At 36.5% G+C, this 16,012-nt stretch overlaps 2 protein-coding genes across 2 annotated transcripts; one reads left to right on the top strand and one right to left on the bottom strand.

Moving 5' to 3' along the window:
* The first annotated feature begins 4,244 nt into the window (after positions 1 to 4,244).
* LOC138398100 (olfactory receptor 4F3/4F16/4F29-like) lies at positions 4,245 to 5,216 on the top strand. The gene has a single exon (XM_069492301.1). The coding sequence runs from the start codon at positions 4,245 to 4,247 to the stop codon at positions 5,214 to 5,216; it is 972 nt and encodes a 323-aa protein (XP_069348402.1).
* A 6,743-nt stretch (positions 5,217 to 11,959) lies between these two features.
* On the bottom strand, positions 11,960 to 12,898 carry LOC138377356 (olfactory receptor 4F15). The gene has a single exon (XM_069462209.1). It carries the CDS (start codon positions 12,896 to 12,898, stop codon positions 11,960 to 11,962), a length of 939 nt encoding a protein of 312 aa, XP_069318310.1.
* Between the last annotated feature and the right edge of the window lie 3,114 nt (positions 12,899 to 16,012).

Here is a 16,012-nt window from a genome sequence, read left to right on the forward strand (position 1 = left end):
CCCTATTTGAGATATTTGTTATATATACATTCTGGGCAAGGCATGAAGAAGAGTATCAAGACAAGCAAGCTATGGCTTTTGCTAACAGTATCAGGGAAGTTTTTATTTTTTATTTTTTTTGAGAAGATGACAGTAAGTTGGATTTTGAATGAAGGGTAGGATTTTGACAAAAAGAGAATGTTCCAGAAGGGGGAAACAGTATGATATTTTCTTCCTTTCTATTCTTTATTTCTTCCTACTCCTCTATTCTGTGTTTTCTTTTAGCTTTTCATGGTGGATAAATACCTAAGTGATGTTTTCAGTTTATGTGTTTTATAAACTTCCAATATCTGTCATTTGGTGTTTGGCATCACTCAAACTAATTCTCATTTGTCTCTTTAGAAATTGTAGCTATCAAATGATTGAAGCTTTTTGTCTTTTCACAAAATTTGGAGGGAACTGATCTACCATCTGAGGAGAGTAGATTAGATTCTTTGATCTAACTCAGGTAAGAGAGAGTTTTGGGTCCTACTGATTTTCTTTGTAAACAAAATTAATGATATTTTCATAGAGTATGAATTATTTCTAGGGCTCAGAGAAGATTCATCTGTGTTTTTTTTTTAATGCAATACAGATTAAGACAGTGGAATAGAGTAAACTTCAATTCTCATGTAAAACTCTGCCATAAGTAACTAACATCAGGTGTAGGCAACATTTTAGAAGTTGAGTGCTAAGTTGTTGATGTCCCTTTTTCTGGAGTGTAAGGAGGGCAAGGTGAGAGCTGAGAGTTGTAGCACCCTGGAATAATCAGGAAGCATAGCACAGTCAGGAGCATATATAACTAAAATAAAAATATGATCAGAATTTATATAAACCCAGGCAACTGCACTGATTTCCTCCTAAATTCTCATGGAGAACTGGCTCAACATGTATTAATAAATGGGTTAATTGAAAAGTATGTGGAAAGAATAATTCTGAAGCCTGGGAACTTAGAGGAGAATAGATCTGTGAGAGAATGACGTAGTGGAAATCTTTGGACAGCCTAGGAAACTATGAAGGTAGTAGGAGCAGATGACAGTATGACAAAAGAGGGTAGACAAGCTGGAGATGAGGTGGTAGGTAGCAAGGTCCTCTATGTCTTCCATGAAATTCTATCACATGCCATGATAGTAAAAGATACTTCCTCATTCTCCTGATAATTATCTTTGACTTACAGAGCACTGTAGTGAAGATTGCCTGAAATGTGGAGTCAACTTGCTCTTTATATTTTTCTTTAAAGGGGAAAATACATGTGCACAAAAGAAAATTCAGAAATAAAGTTTAGAAAAACAGAAAAAAAAAAACCCACCCATAGTCCCTTTATAGAAAGATAGCAACTTTAAAAATTTTGAAATTTTCTTCAGATATTATACTTTTTTTTACTCACTTGCATTTTTTTAAGCATGTGCAAGAATTGGGTTTGAATTTGATACTTGGCTGTGCAAAATCAGGCAATTCATTTAACCTTTTCGAGTCCTTATTTTCTAATCCATAAATAGTGGATCATATTGTTGTCTTTCCTATATTCTTCACTGGATATTTTATAACAAGACCTATAAAAGGTTTTTAGAGGCTTTAAGCTTTAAGGAGAAAAGCAAATTAATATTATAAATTTTTTTTCCTGGAGGAAATGATTAATAAAAAAAGATAAAAAAGCAGCATTGATAGTAGAACAGAAGTTGAAGAAATTGTCTTAGTGCAATTAGGTGAAAGAATAAACACATTTTCAATTCAGACGAGTTTATAAAGTGTAGGACCAATAATCAGGACTAATGATACTCTAACATACAGTGTTTTGATTTCCAGAGGATATAATACCACTATATCATAATATTAATATTTTATAGCATCAATATGAGATCAGAATTAACAGAAGTATGACCTACAAGATTCAGGAAATAATTGGATTGTATTTATAATTAGATAGACCCTTTTTAAAGTTTTAAAACCAAGATTCATTAGCACATTAAGAACATTATGTGTAGATAGTGAAGAGGGTCAGACAAGAACTAATAATATGTTAATAAGTGTTGAGAAGGAAAATGCCATTCATAATAAAAAGTTTGTCTATTCTGGATACCAGAAGACTAAAGAGAGGTGAATAGGTATTTTATTTTTTATTATTTTTTAAGAGACAGGGTCTCACTCTGTCACCCACGCTGAAGTTCAGTGGCCCAATAATAGCTCACTACATCCTCAAACTCCTGGGCTCATGTGACCCTTCTGCCTCAGTCTCCCAAATAACTGGGACAATAGGCGTGCACTTCCATACCTGGCTAATTAAAACAATTTTTTTTTTTTTTTTTTGGTCACAGAGACAGGGTCTTGCTATGTTGCTCAGGCTAGTCTTGAACTCCTGACCTCTTCCCAAAGTGCTGAGATTACAGGCATGAGCTACCATGCCCTGTGGAGAAATGGGGAGAGATCAGTTTTCCTGTGTTATAGGATTTTAGTAATGGTTAGTGAAAGCATTTGAGAAAATTTTACTTGTCTTCAAGGTCAGCCTTCATTGTGACAGAAAATGTTTGAGATGAGTTCAATTCTAGGTTTGTGTCCTTAAAAAATATCAAACTCATCAATATAGCTTTTCTTTAATCACTTCATCACAAGGCAATACATACAAATATTGTTACTGAGAATTATAGTTTACTTCAAACCCCAATGCCCATGATATTTATTTATTTTACAGATTTTTAGGCACATTTCTATTGTGGAAATCAAGTTATGATTCTCATTTAGCAAAGAGTCTACCACTGTGTTTAGGTGACATTTACATCCCTGGAGAGATTAGAGAGTAAAAAAAATTAGACTAGACTGGATATTATTGAATGAATCTTGGAATAAGATGGTTGATATAGATGATTTCTGAATGATCCTGTTAAATACTGTAAGTTTTATTCATTGCACCCATATTAAATATATGTATTATCAGGTTGATATTTGACGCATGGCTATTGGAAAAAGCATATACTAATTTCAATAGAACATAACAATAGTATGTAAGGAGATTCACGTGCAACATATACAAGATCCTCTGGAGTTGAACAATTCAGAAGATGAATTTAAAGAAGATGATTTTTCTTTTTCTCTGTTTTTTTTTTTTTTTTTTTTTTTTTTTTTAATAGAGACTGGGTCAAGCTATCTTGCCCAAGCTAGAGTGCAGTGGTCATTCGCAGGAACAATCATAGTTGACTGCTGCGTGTAACTCCTTGGTTCAAGCAATCTTGCTGCTTCAGCCTCTTGAGTTGCTGGGACTACAGACATGTGCCACTGAACTTGGCCTAGATGATTATTTTTGAAATCCAAATTTGAGGCTGGAAGGTGCAATGGGTATCTAAAAACACATAGGATAAAGATAATGAAATGAAAATCATGAAAGGAAACAAAACAGGGAAGATAGATTCAGGAGGCATAATATGTAAAACCAACAGTAGTTCCAGAAGGATAAAAAAAAGAACTGAGTTGGGAGAGGAGGAAATAAGAGGTGGAGGAAAGTATTTCAAAGGTCTCATTTTAATTGGTGTTGGAGGAAAGCAGGAAGGAAATAAAATATATTGGGGAAATAGTTGACCTCTTATTTTAAAGTGACAGTAGACAATTGTGTTAATAGAAAAGGGTGGTAGCCATGAACAGAAAAGTGTAGCAGGACTTCCATGTTAATAAGGGGGTAATGAAATGAATACTATCTTAATCAAACCTATAAAAATTAAAGATGTGAAAAGTGATCTCTTTTTGCTGGTGACATGATTGTAAACTGAGAAAATCCAAGACATTTCAGCAAAAAACTATAGAATGTAGTAAGGTGGCTACATAATACAGACAAAAATAAATAACTTTTCTCTATTTTAGCAGGTTTCCATTCTGGGGCATTTTTTTCCATGTAGAAATTAGGAAGTATGTCTCTCTACTTCCTGACATAGCTCTACTTAAAATTTTAGATGCCTTTGTATACATTTTCCCTTCTTGATTATACTCGAAAGCCCAAACTAAATTTGAGGCTACATGATTAAATGATACCAAAGATCTGGGTGTGGGAAAAGTTCTAGGGCCGGCTCTCTGTGAATCTTGTACTATGTAAATTCTGTGTAAAATGGCAAGGTATCTTCAATTTCTGACATCTGAGTCATTACTCTATAACCAGGATGTCTCTCTCAACTTAAAATTTATGTTTTCCTCCTGCTGTACCCTTCAGGTAACTTCAAGTCAGCCTTGTACAAGAAATTTTGATGGATGGAGGAAATCACTCGGTGGTGTCTGAATTTTTCTTGCTGGGACTCACCAGTTCTTGGGAGATTCAGATTCTCCTTTGTCTGTTTTTCACAATATTTTATGCAGCAAGTATGCTGGGAAACCTTCTCATTGTGCTCACCATCATTTCAGACCACCACTTACATTCCCCAATGTACTTCCTGCTGGCAAATCTCTCCTTCATTGATACTGGTGTTTCCAGCATTGCAACCCCCAAAATGATTTATGACCTTTTCAGAAAACATAAAGTCATCTCCTTGAAAGGGTGCATTACCCAGATGTTCTTTATTCACACCGTGGGGGGCACAGAGATGGTGCTGCTCATAGTCATGGCCTATGATCGATACGTTGCTATCTGTAAGCCCCTCCACTACCTGACCATCATGCGCTTAAGAATGTGCATTTCCCTTACGGCTGTTGCTTGGACCATCGGACTCATCCACTCTGTGGCCCAACTGGCTTTTGTTGTAAACTTACCCTTTTGTGGTCCCAACAAAATGGATAGCTTTTATTGTGATTTTCCTCGTTTCATCAAACTTGCGTGTATAGACACATATAGACTGGAGTTTCTGGTCACTGCCAACAGTGGTTTCATCTCCACGGGCACCTTCTTCGTCTTGATTTTGTCTTACACCTTCATCCTGGTCACAATTCGTAAACGCTCTTCAGGTGGTTCACCCAAGGCCCTCTCTACCCTCTCAGCTCACATCACTGTTGTGGTTTTCTTCTTTGGTCCTTGCATTATTGTCTATGTGTGGCCATTCCCTACCTTACCCATAGATAAATTTTTAGCTATCTTTGATGCCCTTATCACTCCTTTTATGAATCCTGTCATCTACACATTTAGAAATAAGGACATTAAGGTGGCAATGAGGAGACTGTTTGTTAAGGCTGTAAGTTTCAGGAAGAGTTTTTTTATGTACAGTTCAAGAAATTCAGATTCATCTTGAGTATTCTTGGAAATTAATCTCTTTAATTAAACCTTTCACAAAGCTTTTCAGTTTAGTTAGTGTTTTCAGTATCGACTATGAAGTCTCTTTTCAAGGACTTTGTTCTGATCTAGTCTGTTCTTCATAAGGAACCCCTGTTCTGAGGATTCGAAGAATATCAAGGAGGAGTGAAGTCAGCCTTGGAATGTGGTGTCCTTGTACATTATTGAAGACTTCAGTGATGGTGTTTGCTGAAATCTCACATCCTAGGCATATTTCCCATTAACAACAAATGTTAGACACTGACCTTTGGCACTGATTTTCAAAAGGCAAATCTCTTCTAATCCAGATATGTACCTATATTCATGCCCTCTGAATTTCTTGGTGTCTACATACGTGGAGGAATAAACAAAATGAGGATAATTGCCTAGATAGCTTTGAGCATGTCAGGCTTTTAAATCTGAATTTGCTCACCCACACTCAGATACAGTTAATACCAAGCTTTTTATTAAGATTTAGTTAGAATCAGAAGTGAAATTTGGGGAAAATCATAGAAAGACAATCAGGAAAATTTGATATTATTAGCCAATAAAATGTTTCAAGACCAGAAGTTATAAATTTCTACACCACTTAATGTGTATGACAATTATTTTTTATCCCAATAATTTCATAAACAATTAGTCATTATTTTTATATGGCAAAGAAAACCATGCAAATATTTAATGATTACAAATGGAACAAATATTTTGGAGCTAAAAAGAGGAGACATTGATTTAAGAAGAAATGAATAAAATATAAAAGGTTTCTATTCTATGTGAGCCAGGTTTACAAGTAAATGAAAAGCAAACACGAAGTGTAGAAATTATAAAAAGTTACAAAACTGACTATAAATGAAGAGATATAAAAATACAGTGAAGATATACATTAAGCTATGTGATAAAATTTATTATATATAATTATTTTAAAAATAAATATGTTATTCAAAAATAGTATAAGTAACTATTCAAAGAGAGCATCTTACTGATTTCTCTGAGTTACCAAATGTGTAAGGACAAGTGTCAAGCGAACACACTATTACTCAAGTGTAGATTAAACAACCTGTTAGGAAGCTGGCCTGCACTCCCTCCATGAGCCCCAGAATGACCTGTAGCAATCCTTGTAGTGGCAGCAAGAGACGATTAGTAAAAGATTGGAAGAGCAATGTTCAAGGATGGAATTAATGTTTCTGATAAATCTTCACCCTCTCCCTTGCACAAATTTGCCACTGAATCTCAGCTAAAAGATTAGATCCTCTTGAACTAGAGGATAGATATATTGGCACTCCTCTTTCATAGTCCTTTTATGTATTAAAAAGATTTCATACTGAGTATTGCATACCTATGAAATATTCTCCTACATATGTAACAGCAGCCTGACTTCTTTCTTGAACCCCAGACAACCAACTTAATAGGGGAATTCCACATACAACTTTTATTAAAGTTTACTCTTTCCCCTTAGAAACTGGGTTCTTCTTTCTACTATTCTCACCTAGACTGGTGATGCCATTCAGTCTTCCCAAGCTAGAATACTGGAGATGCCTAGACTTTGCTCCCACCCACTATAATTTTGTCTATTATTCTTTTTAATATTTTAATATTCTTTTTAATATTTATTTCTTCCTCTTTCTTTTCAGTGTCATTTCCTTAGTCCAATTTCTCTCATTCCTGTCCTCCTAATTGGTTTGGGCATTGTGTCTGTCCTTCCACATTATTGGTGGGAATGTAAATTAGTACAGCCATTATGAAAAACTGTATGATAGATCCTCAAAATATTAAAAACAGAACTACTATATGATCCAGCAATCCCACTGCTGGGTATATATCCAAGGAAGGAAATCACTATGTTGAAGAGAAATCTGCACTCTCACGTTCATTGCAGCATTATTCACAACAGCCAAGATATGGAATCAACCAAAGTGTCTATTGACAGATTAATGGATAAATAAAATGTGGTATACATATAAATATACTTGTGTGTATACACACACACACACACACGTGCACACACACATGTGAGTGCTTGCAATGGAATACATTTTCTTTATAACGAAGGAAATTCTATCATTTACTAAAACATGAGTGAATCTGGGGGACATTATGTTAAGTGAAATAAACCAGGCACAGAATATCTTATTACTGCATTATCTCACTTACATGTGGAATATAAAAAAGTTGAACATATAGAAACAGAAAATGGAATGGTTATCAGGGACTAGGGCAGGGAGTATAAGGAAGGAGGTTGGGAAGATGTTGGTAAAGGATAGAAAATTCAGCTGGATAGGAGGGATAAGTTCAAAATGGTGACTATAGTTAATAATGGTGTGTTGCATTCTTGAAATTCACTAAGAAAATAGATTTTAAGCATTGTCATCACAAAAAATAAGTATATGGGGTAAAGCATATGATAATTAGCTTGATTTGGCCACTCCACAATATACATATTTCAAAATATTATATTATACATGATAAATATATAATTTTTGTCTTTTGAAAAGTAAATGAAATAAATTCTTGAACAGTTCAGAACATTTTAATAATATTTTTTGTAAAACAGCTGTATATCCTCTCCCTGATCTCATAGGTAAGGAGTAGAAAGCAAGCATGTAAAATTGGGAAAGCTATAAAATTATATGTTTAATCAATTTGAATTAAAATGATAGTTCTGCAGTATGTCCACTTAAACATAAAATCTAAGATGCTTAGTTTTTTTAATCCTTGGCTTAGTGTTAAATAGAGTAATTAGTATATACTACTTGGATAATTTTAAATAAGATTAAATATTGAAACATTCAATTGAATATTGAATATTGAAATATTGAATATTGAAACATCCTAGTGAGTGTCTATGTTTGCGTGTGTGTGTGTGTGTGTGTGCGCGCGCGCGAGCGTGTGTGAGTCACTTAACTTATACCTTTATGGAGTGTCTATGCCTTTGGAATCTGTTAGTGAATGTGTTCATTTTTCCTACTTTATAAATAATATTTACTACCTTGAGAAGGTGTGAGTAGGCTGTGTGTGGTGGTAAGGGGTTGTATTTAAGGTGCTCATGAGCTCTGCTGGTCTACTAAAATGACTGCATGAGACAGAAAGATCTAAGTTACCCTCAAGAACTCTCAGTGAAATAGAAGTTTGTTACATTGTTTAAACATCACATTAATAATTAATACAGGCCGGGCGCGGTGGCTCACACCTGTAATCCTAGCACTCTGGGAGGCCGAGGCGGGTGGATCACTCAAGGTCAGGAGTTCAAGACCAGCCTGAGCAAGAGCGAGACCCCGTCTCTACTAAAAATAGAAAGAAATTATATGGACAACTAAAAATATATATATAGAAAAATTAGCCGGGCATAGTGGCACATGCCTGTAGTCCCAGCTACTCGGGAGGCTGAGGCAGGAGGATCGCTTGAGCCCAGGAGTTTGAGGTTGCTGTGAGCTAGGCTGACGCCACGGCACTCACTCTAGCCTGGGCAACAAAGTGAGACTCTGTCTCACAAAAAAAAAAAAAATAATAATAATTAATATAGGTGAATGAGACTATACTAGGAGTTCTAGTGACCAAGAAATATGATCACTTAAGGTAATAAGATCTGATTGTGTTTATCAGAGGGAAAAGGGTAGATTCACCCTAAGATAAAGTGTCTAGATATTTCAGAATGTGAAAGAGGATAGTAAAAGACAAAACCCAATGGCAACAGAAAGCTGTAGAAGGTTCAGGTTCTGTTTGTCTTAGTTATATACATACATATAAATTCAAATAATGAACCTGTAAAGAAGCAATGATATGTTAAAATTTTGGAAATGTTTGCAATGTTCAGAGTGATGGGTTTATTAAAAAAAAGAAAACCTCAGTGATTCTATCCTTGTCATTTGGCTGTTTCTACTATGTACACACTTCACAGTTGAAGCCTTAAGACCCAAACACACACAAGTTCATTAAGACATGAAACCTGTGGAGTAGATATTTTCCAAGAACTGTTAAGAGGGCAATTTAAGAGGGACAGCAGTAGTGGGAGGTTAGAAGAAGAAAGAGCATGGGGTAAAAGGAAGTGGGAGAGAAGGGATGAGTGAATGGGAAGGGGAAGGAATAAAGCCTGAGAGAGGAAAGGAAAAGGAAGAAAAAAAACCTTCCTGGCCCAGAGAGTATACTTTGGCTGAGGAAAAACAAAGAGAGGGAAAGGGGAATAAAAACTGAATGGGGCCTGGCATGGTGGCTCATGCTTCTAATCCCAGCACTTTGGGAGGCCAAAGCAGTAGAGTTGCTTGAGGTCAGAAGTTGGAGACCAGCCTGGGCAACATGGTGAGACCCTGTCTTTACAAAAAATAAAAAATTAGCTGCGCATGGTGGTGTGCGTCTGTAGTCCCACCAACTTGGGAGGCTGAAGCAGGAGGATTGGTTCAGTCCAGGAGTTCAAAGCTGCAGTGAGCTATGATCATGCCACTACACTTTAGCCCTAGTGACAGAGTAAGACCGTGTCTCTAAAAAAGAAAAAAAATGGTGTAATTATCATTGGAGGGTTGTCATTTGGGGGATGCAAAATGAACCAGATCTGGACAAGGACTTTGTGTATTATCTAATTTCCACATCCCTCCACTTAAACAAAAGGGCAGCAATGACCCTTCAGGAGCTTGGGTATAAATGTCAACTCTGTGTTTAACAGCCTCTAAAATGTTGTGATATTCTTTCTTTTCCTAGGGTTTGATTGTGCAAGTAAATAGTCACAGGTACATTTGGGCCAAATACTGATAGAATTATTACCATGTTGATGTATACCTGCTGAGCTGTTGTACAGTTTTTCCTTCTACCATTTTTATTACAGCAGCCACGGTGATGCCGTGTCCCCTCAACACCTCCCAGAGGGTAAAGTTAAGAGTTATCTAAGTAGATTACACACAGTAGATCCATTCAAATATCTTTCTCATATTTGACTTAATATTGACTTTAGACTTTTTCCTTTACAGTATATAAGGGAAATTCTGGTATTTCAACTTCTGTGATAGTAGTGACTGCCTAGAACAAACTGTCTGAATGTATATACACAATAAGTGTTTGTAAGTCAATTGACCCCATAAATTCTGGGCTTTGGTGGTGATGGGGTCACCCAAAGTAGGGCCTGCAAATAGGGATTGCTTTTTAGTAAAGGAGTTATTCTGATACTTTTTGTTACCAGAGATGCATTATAGTGTAGGGGTTATGAGAACAGATCCTGAATTCAAACTACCAGATTTGGAATCCAGGCTTATTATTATACTTAATGGACCTTGAAGCTATGTAGCTTCTCTGTGCCTTATATAGTTCCTCTTGAAAATGGGGATAATGAAAGTATCCGCTTCATCAGATTCAATGTAAAGCACTTTGAACAATACCTGGACTACAAGAAGTACTATATGAGTCACATCAATTGTTATCTTCTCTAGGACACAAATAATGACAGGCATTCCATGTCACCTCATGAATGATGGAAACTTCAATTAATAGGTTCCTTTCTATTCTTTACTAACCATGATAGATAACAAGCTGCACAATTTTTGGAAAAAGAGAACTTTCGCACATATTTTACAAATATTTCATTTTCTATTTGCTGAAATATTTGAAATTTATCTTTCTGAGAAAAAGCATGATGATTTTAGTGTGATTTACTTGGTCAGAATACACAATTCACCAATCACATTTGTTTTCTCAAAAAAGGACACACCATCAACTGTAAGTATTTGGGTGAACTTTAGGCCTATAAAATAAAATTTAATCAAGCATGTCTGTGAATACCACTACAGACAAAAGAATACTGTTTAATAAGTTTAACATTTTTTTTATAATTAAAGCAATGATTTATAAAATTCAGGTTTGGTAGGCCCTGAACAAGGAAATGTGTGGTAGTGGTAGAAATTATGTAAGGTTTTAGAAAAGATAAAGAAGTGCTAAATACTAATGATAATGTACTGGGAGGAAGGAATACAAATGAGGGGTATAAAGCTCTTTTGTCAAATAAACTCAGAATTAAGTCTACAGGAAAAGCTGAAAGAGTAGAATATGACATAAATTCAAATACAAAATTAATTTGAAAGTGAAAGAGCACTAACCTAGCAATGAGGGTCCTGGTTTCTGGCTCTCTTTGATGATTTCTAGCTGTGTGCCCTTGGGCAAACTGCCCTCACTTCTCAGTTCCTGGATTTTAGCATGTATAACTGGAGGAGATTAGAACAAATGATATAGGTAATTCATTCTAACTTTAAATTCTAATATGTGAAACATAGGACTAACAATTTCCCAGATTCCAGACAGGGGAGCATGATAAAGAAGAAAATATGTAGTGACTGGGGCAACAGAAAGGAAATAGCTCAGGAACAAAACGAATTAAAATCAAGATAGATAGTAAACAGATTAACGATCATGTGAATGAATAGTTTGTTTATCAATAGAAAAATCTGTCCAATATAGACAACGATAAAATATTATTATTTGCTCAATTACATGGTACTCTCCTAGAACAAGGATTTTCAAATTGGTAGGTTACAAAAGACAGAAGATTTGATATTTAGTGCTGTGATGCACAGAGCATCAAAAAACATCACTTCTAATTTAATGAACTAGATACCATATTTTAATAGATAGATTTATAGGCATATGATGTGGCCTAAGTCTTGGATATTTCTCTGAAATTGCATAATGTCTTTTCCACAACCAGCATGTGGGAAAATCCATAGTTCCACATCTTCGTAGCTAATCCATCTATGAAATCTTCCTGGAATGCACAAGATGACTGCACAGTCTTCTCATTGCTACTTTCATGTCTTTGTTCCTCAATGTATAGATGACTGGATTCAGAAAAGGAGTGATAAATGCATCAAAAATAGCGAGATATTTATCCAGGTGAGATGTGGGAGAAGGCCATGTGTAGAAAAACATCAGTGGCCCAAAGAATAGGATGACCACAGTGATATGCGCTGACAGAGTAGAGAGGGCCTTGGATAAACTACCAGAAGAATGTTTCCAAACAGTGAGAAGAATGAAGATGTAGGAAACGACCAGCAAGACAAAGGAGCCCACAGAAATGAGCCCACTATTGACAGTGACCATGAACTCCAGTTCTTGGGTGTTTGTGCAGGCAAGTCTGAGGAGCCGGGGAAGGTCACAGTAAAAACTATCAAATATATTAGGGCCACAAAAAGGTAAATCTACCACAAAAACTAATTGGACCAATGAGTGGATAAGGCCAATGATCCAGGAAGTGGCTAAAAAGTATAGACATATTCGTGGGCTCATGATAGTCAGGTAATGGAGGGGCTTACATATGGCCACGTATCTGTCAAAGGCCATGGCTATGAGCAGCACCATCTCAGTGCCCCCTACGGCATGGCTAAAGAAAATCTGGGTAATACACCCCCAAAAGGAGATGGCTTTGTGCCTCTTGAAGCTATCGCAAATCATCTTAGGGGCTGTGATGGAGCAAAATACCATATCAATGACTGAGAGGTTAGCCAGGAGGAAATACATGGGGGAGTGCAGATGAGCATCCATGGTCACAGTGAACACAATGACAAGGTTTCCCATCATGCTTGCAAAGTAGAACAGCAAGGAGAAGACAAAGAGGAGAAGCTGAATCTCCCATGAACTGGTGAGTCCAAGGAACACAAACTCTGATACTACAGAGTGATTCATTCCATCCATTGCCCCAGACACCAGGATCATTTTTCATGTTAACTAATGAAATAAAGAAAATGAGAAAGAATTACATAAGCAAGTATTTTGAAAGTTCATAAAAGAAAGCCTCCAACCATAAAAATAATTGTCATATTGGCATCTTACATGTCCAAATAACCTTCATCATATGTACCCTGGACTTCTACTTGGAGGAGTCAGCTGGCTCCCATCTGGCACTACTAAATTAATTGCTTCTCTGGACCTGTTTGTCATACCCAAGATAAACTATTTGAATAACATCATAATGCACTGGTTTGCTAAATTCAATTTTTTATATGACTGCTTTATTAGACTCTGGACACACCTGTTTATTGCCAGACAAAAATCATAAATCTCAGCCATCATTTGTTTCATGTCCATAGTTCCAAAGTTCACTTAATGATACTATTTGTAAAGCTGCCATTTTCATTTAGATAGTGTGACTATGCCAAATAAAGAACAATTATAAAACTTAATAAATTTTTAAGTGAAGTTACATTAACCAAAGGAATGTCTATTCTAAGGTCTGTACCACATAAAGCCTCGGGAATATCAGTGAGCGTGATTGCTGAATATTTAGATGATACCTTGATGTTTCACTTTGATGTATTAGTTTAACATCCTTCAAGGGGCAAAGGTGACTACAATACATAAATGGCCTGAAAGAAATGCCTTTTTGGTAAGACTATTAATGAAGTGTCTAATTTTCCATCTGTTAAGAATTTGTGTAGAAAATAGTTACAAAAGATAAATAAGTAACAAATGTATATAAAATGATGCCACCTGAACTTCTTCAGTAGAAGATTGTACAAATTTATGATCTGAGCCAATTAAGACATCAAAATATATCTGGGAGGCCGAGGCGGGTGGATTGCTCAAGGTCAGGAGTTCGAGACCAGCCTGACCAACAGCGAGACACCGTCTCTACTAAAAAAATAGAAAGAAATTATCTGGCCAACTAAAATATATATAGAAAAAATTAGCTGGGCATGGTGGCACATGCCTGTAGTCCCAGCTACTGGGGAGGCTGAGGCAGTAGGATCGCTTAAGGCCAGGTGTTTGAGATTGCTGTGAGCTAGGCTGATGCCACGGCACTCACTCTAGCCCAGGCAACAAAGCAAGACTCTGTCTCAAAAAAAAAAAAAAAAAAAAATACATCAAAATATAAAAGAGGCAGCACCAGTCTGAGGTAAACACCAAAACTCCCAAGTATTTTAAAAATGTTTAGTTATCTGCAGTTGATATATTTATACTTTGTCTCTGTAAAAAAAAAAAGAATTTTGTTGTAGTTAGATACAATATGTATAAATGTAGTGTGCATTGATTTATAAGTAAAAACCAAAAATAATGAAGCTCAAAGTCAGCCCTTTTAAAAAGCATATATACAAATTGCAAGAAAAAAGCCCCTCTGTCTTAGATCAGCTAAGGATTTCATTAGGAGAGGCTTCTTCATTGCTATATTGGCTATCACACAGGAGCTCTGGAGGCAAGAATTTAGAATGCCCATTCTCAGTAACTCATTGGGTATGTAACAAGATAAAAGCCTGGGCCTTGCATATTTCATCCATAGCACGCATGCTTAGTTTGGAATCATTGCAATATACCGAGAACCCTCCTTCAGAATTACAACAGTAGGCAATGTAGTGTCCCAAGCTAAATCTTTTCCCATGATGTATTACTACAGCAAATAAGTCATAGACATGGCTGGGAAGCCATATCTTTTCCACTACATTGGTATCTTCCTGGAAATTCCAATGACAAGTCCCAGAAAAGTTCTATGATATTTGATTTGTTGTCACATGAAAGACATGTAACATCTCATTCAGCTTGATGCAACAAGATGACTGCTTTCTTGAAAGCGCTTGAGCGCATGCTCTTCAATATCTCTTCCACAGGCAACATGGGAAGAGCTAAGGCAAGCCCAAGTCGACTCAGTCAAATCGCAGTCCACACAGTGCCATTTCTGAGGGTTGAGGACACAATGGTCTTGAGCAAGCTGCAACTGCCCAGTGTCTTTCCACTGTTAACATTTATTTAGTCTAGCTGAGAAACACATAATCCAAACAAGTGTCTGTTCACAACACTTGAAGTATCTGAAAACTATATTATAGTCTCAAAATCAGTTTTTCCCCAAGTCAGTTTTTGGATGGCTAAATATCAGTCCCTTTATAGTGTCCCACACTTCAGGCGTTTCCCACCTTTAAATCAGGGCAGATGTCTATCTCCTAAGTAGAAGGTCCGCCAAATGCTTCTCTTGCAATTCATTACAATCAACCTCTCTTAGGGCTGACCAAACTCCTTAAGTAGCTTTTGTATTAGTTTCTACTGCTGGTGTAACAAGTTGCCACAAACTTAGTGGCTTAAAACACACACACACACACACACACACACACGTACACACACACACCAAGTTATCATCTTACAGTTCCAAAGGAGAGAAGGTGACAGAAGTCTTCAGAGCTAAAATCAAGGTGTCCACAGAGCTGCATTCCTTCTGGAGGTTCTAGAGGAGAATCTGGTTCCTTGCCTTTTCCAGATTCTGGAGGCTGCCCGCATTCCTTGGCTCCTGGACCCTTTCTCCCTCTTCAAAGTGTATCACTCCAACCTCGACTTCTGTCATCACATTTCCTGACTCTGACTTTTCCTCTTATAAGGACCCTTGTGATTACATTGGGCAGATCCAGATAATCTAGGATAATCTTAAATCTCAAGATTATTTTATTAATCATACCTGCAAAGTGCCTTTTGCCATATAAGGTAACATGTTCAGAGATCCAGAGATTAGGACATGGACGTCTTTGAAGGCCATGATTCCATACAGAATAGCTTTCTTACTGTGAACAAGTGTTTTAGGGGAGAAAGGAAAATCCTAAACTAAGCAATGAATCTGACAGGGGGAATTTCAGATAGCCTGTCAGGAAAATGGAAGAGATATTAAGTGATGAGAGACAGATAGTGCATCCTGATTTTTGCCCTGTAGCTACACGTAAGTGATCTCTGGCTCCAATTACATGTGGCACAAAGCATGGACAACCAATCCCCATCAATGATAAGGAACTGATGATAATTAGTCAATCAATATGTTCTTTGAAAAGTAGTTAT

This window comes from Eulemur rufifrons, chromosome 2 (genome assembly GCF_041146395.1).
Source record: "Eulemur rufifrons isolate Redbay chromosome 2, OSU_ERuf_1, whole genome shotgun sequence".
Classification (NCBI taxonomy): domain Eukaryota; kingdom Metazoa; phylum Chordata; class Mammalia; order Primates; family Lemuridae; genus Eulemur; species Eulemur rufifrons.

Coding starts and splice junctions, on each gene's coding strand:
- LOC138377356 (XM_069462209.1), bottom strand. CDS start 12,898: ATGGATGGAATGAATCACTCTGTAGTATCAGAGTTTGTGTTCCTTGGA.
- LOC138398100 (XM_069492301.1), top strand. CDS start 4,245: ATGGATGGAGGAAATCACTCGGTGGTGTCTGAATTTTTCTTGCTGGGA.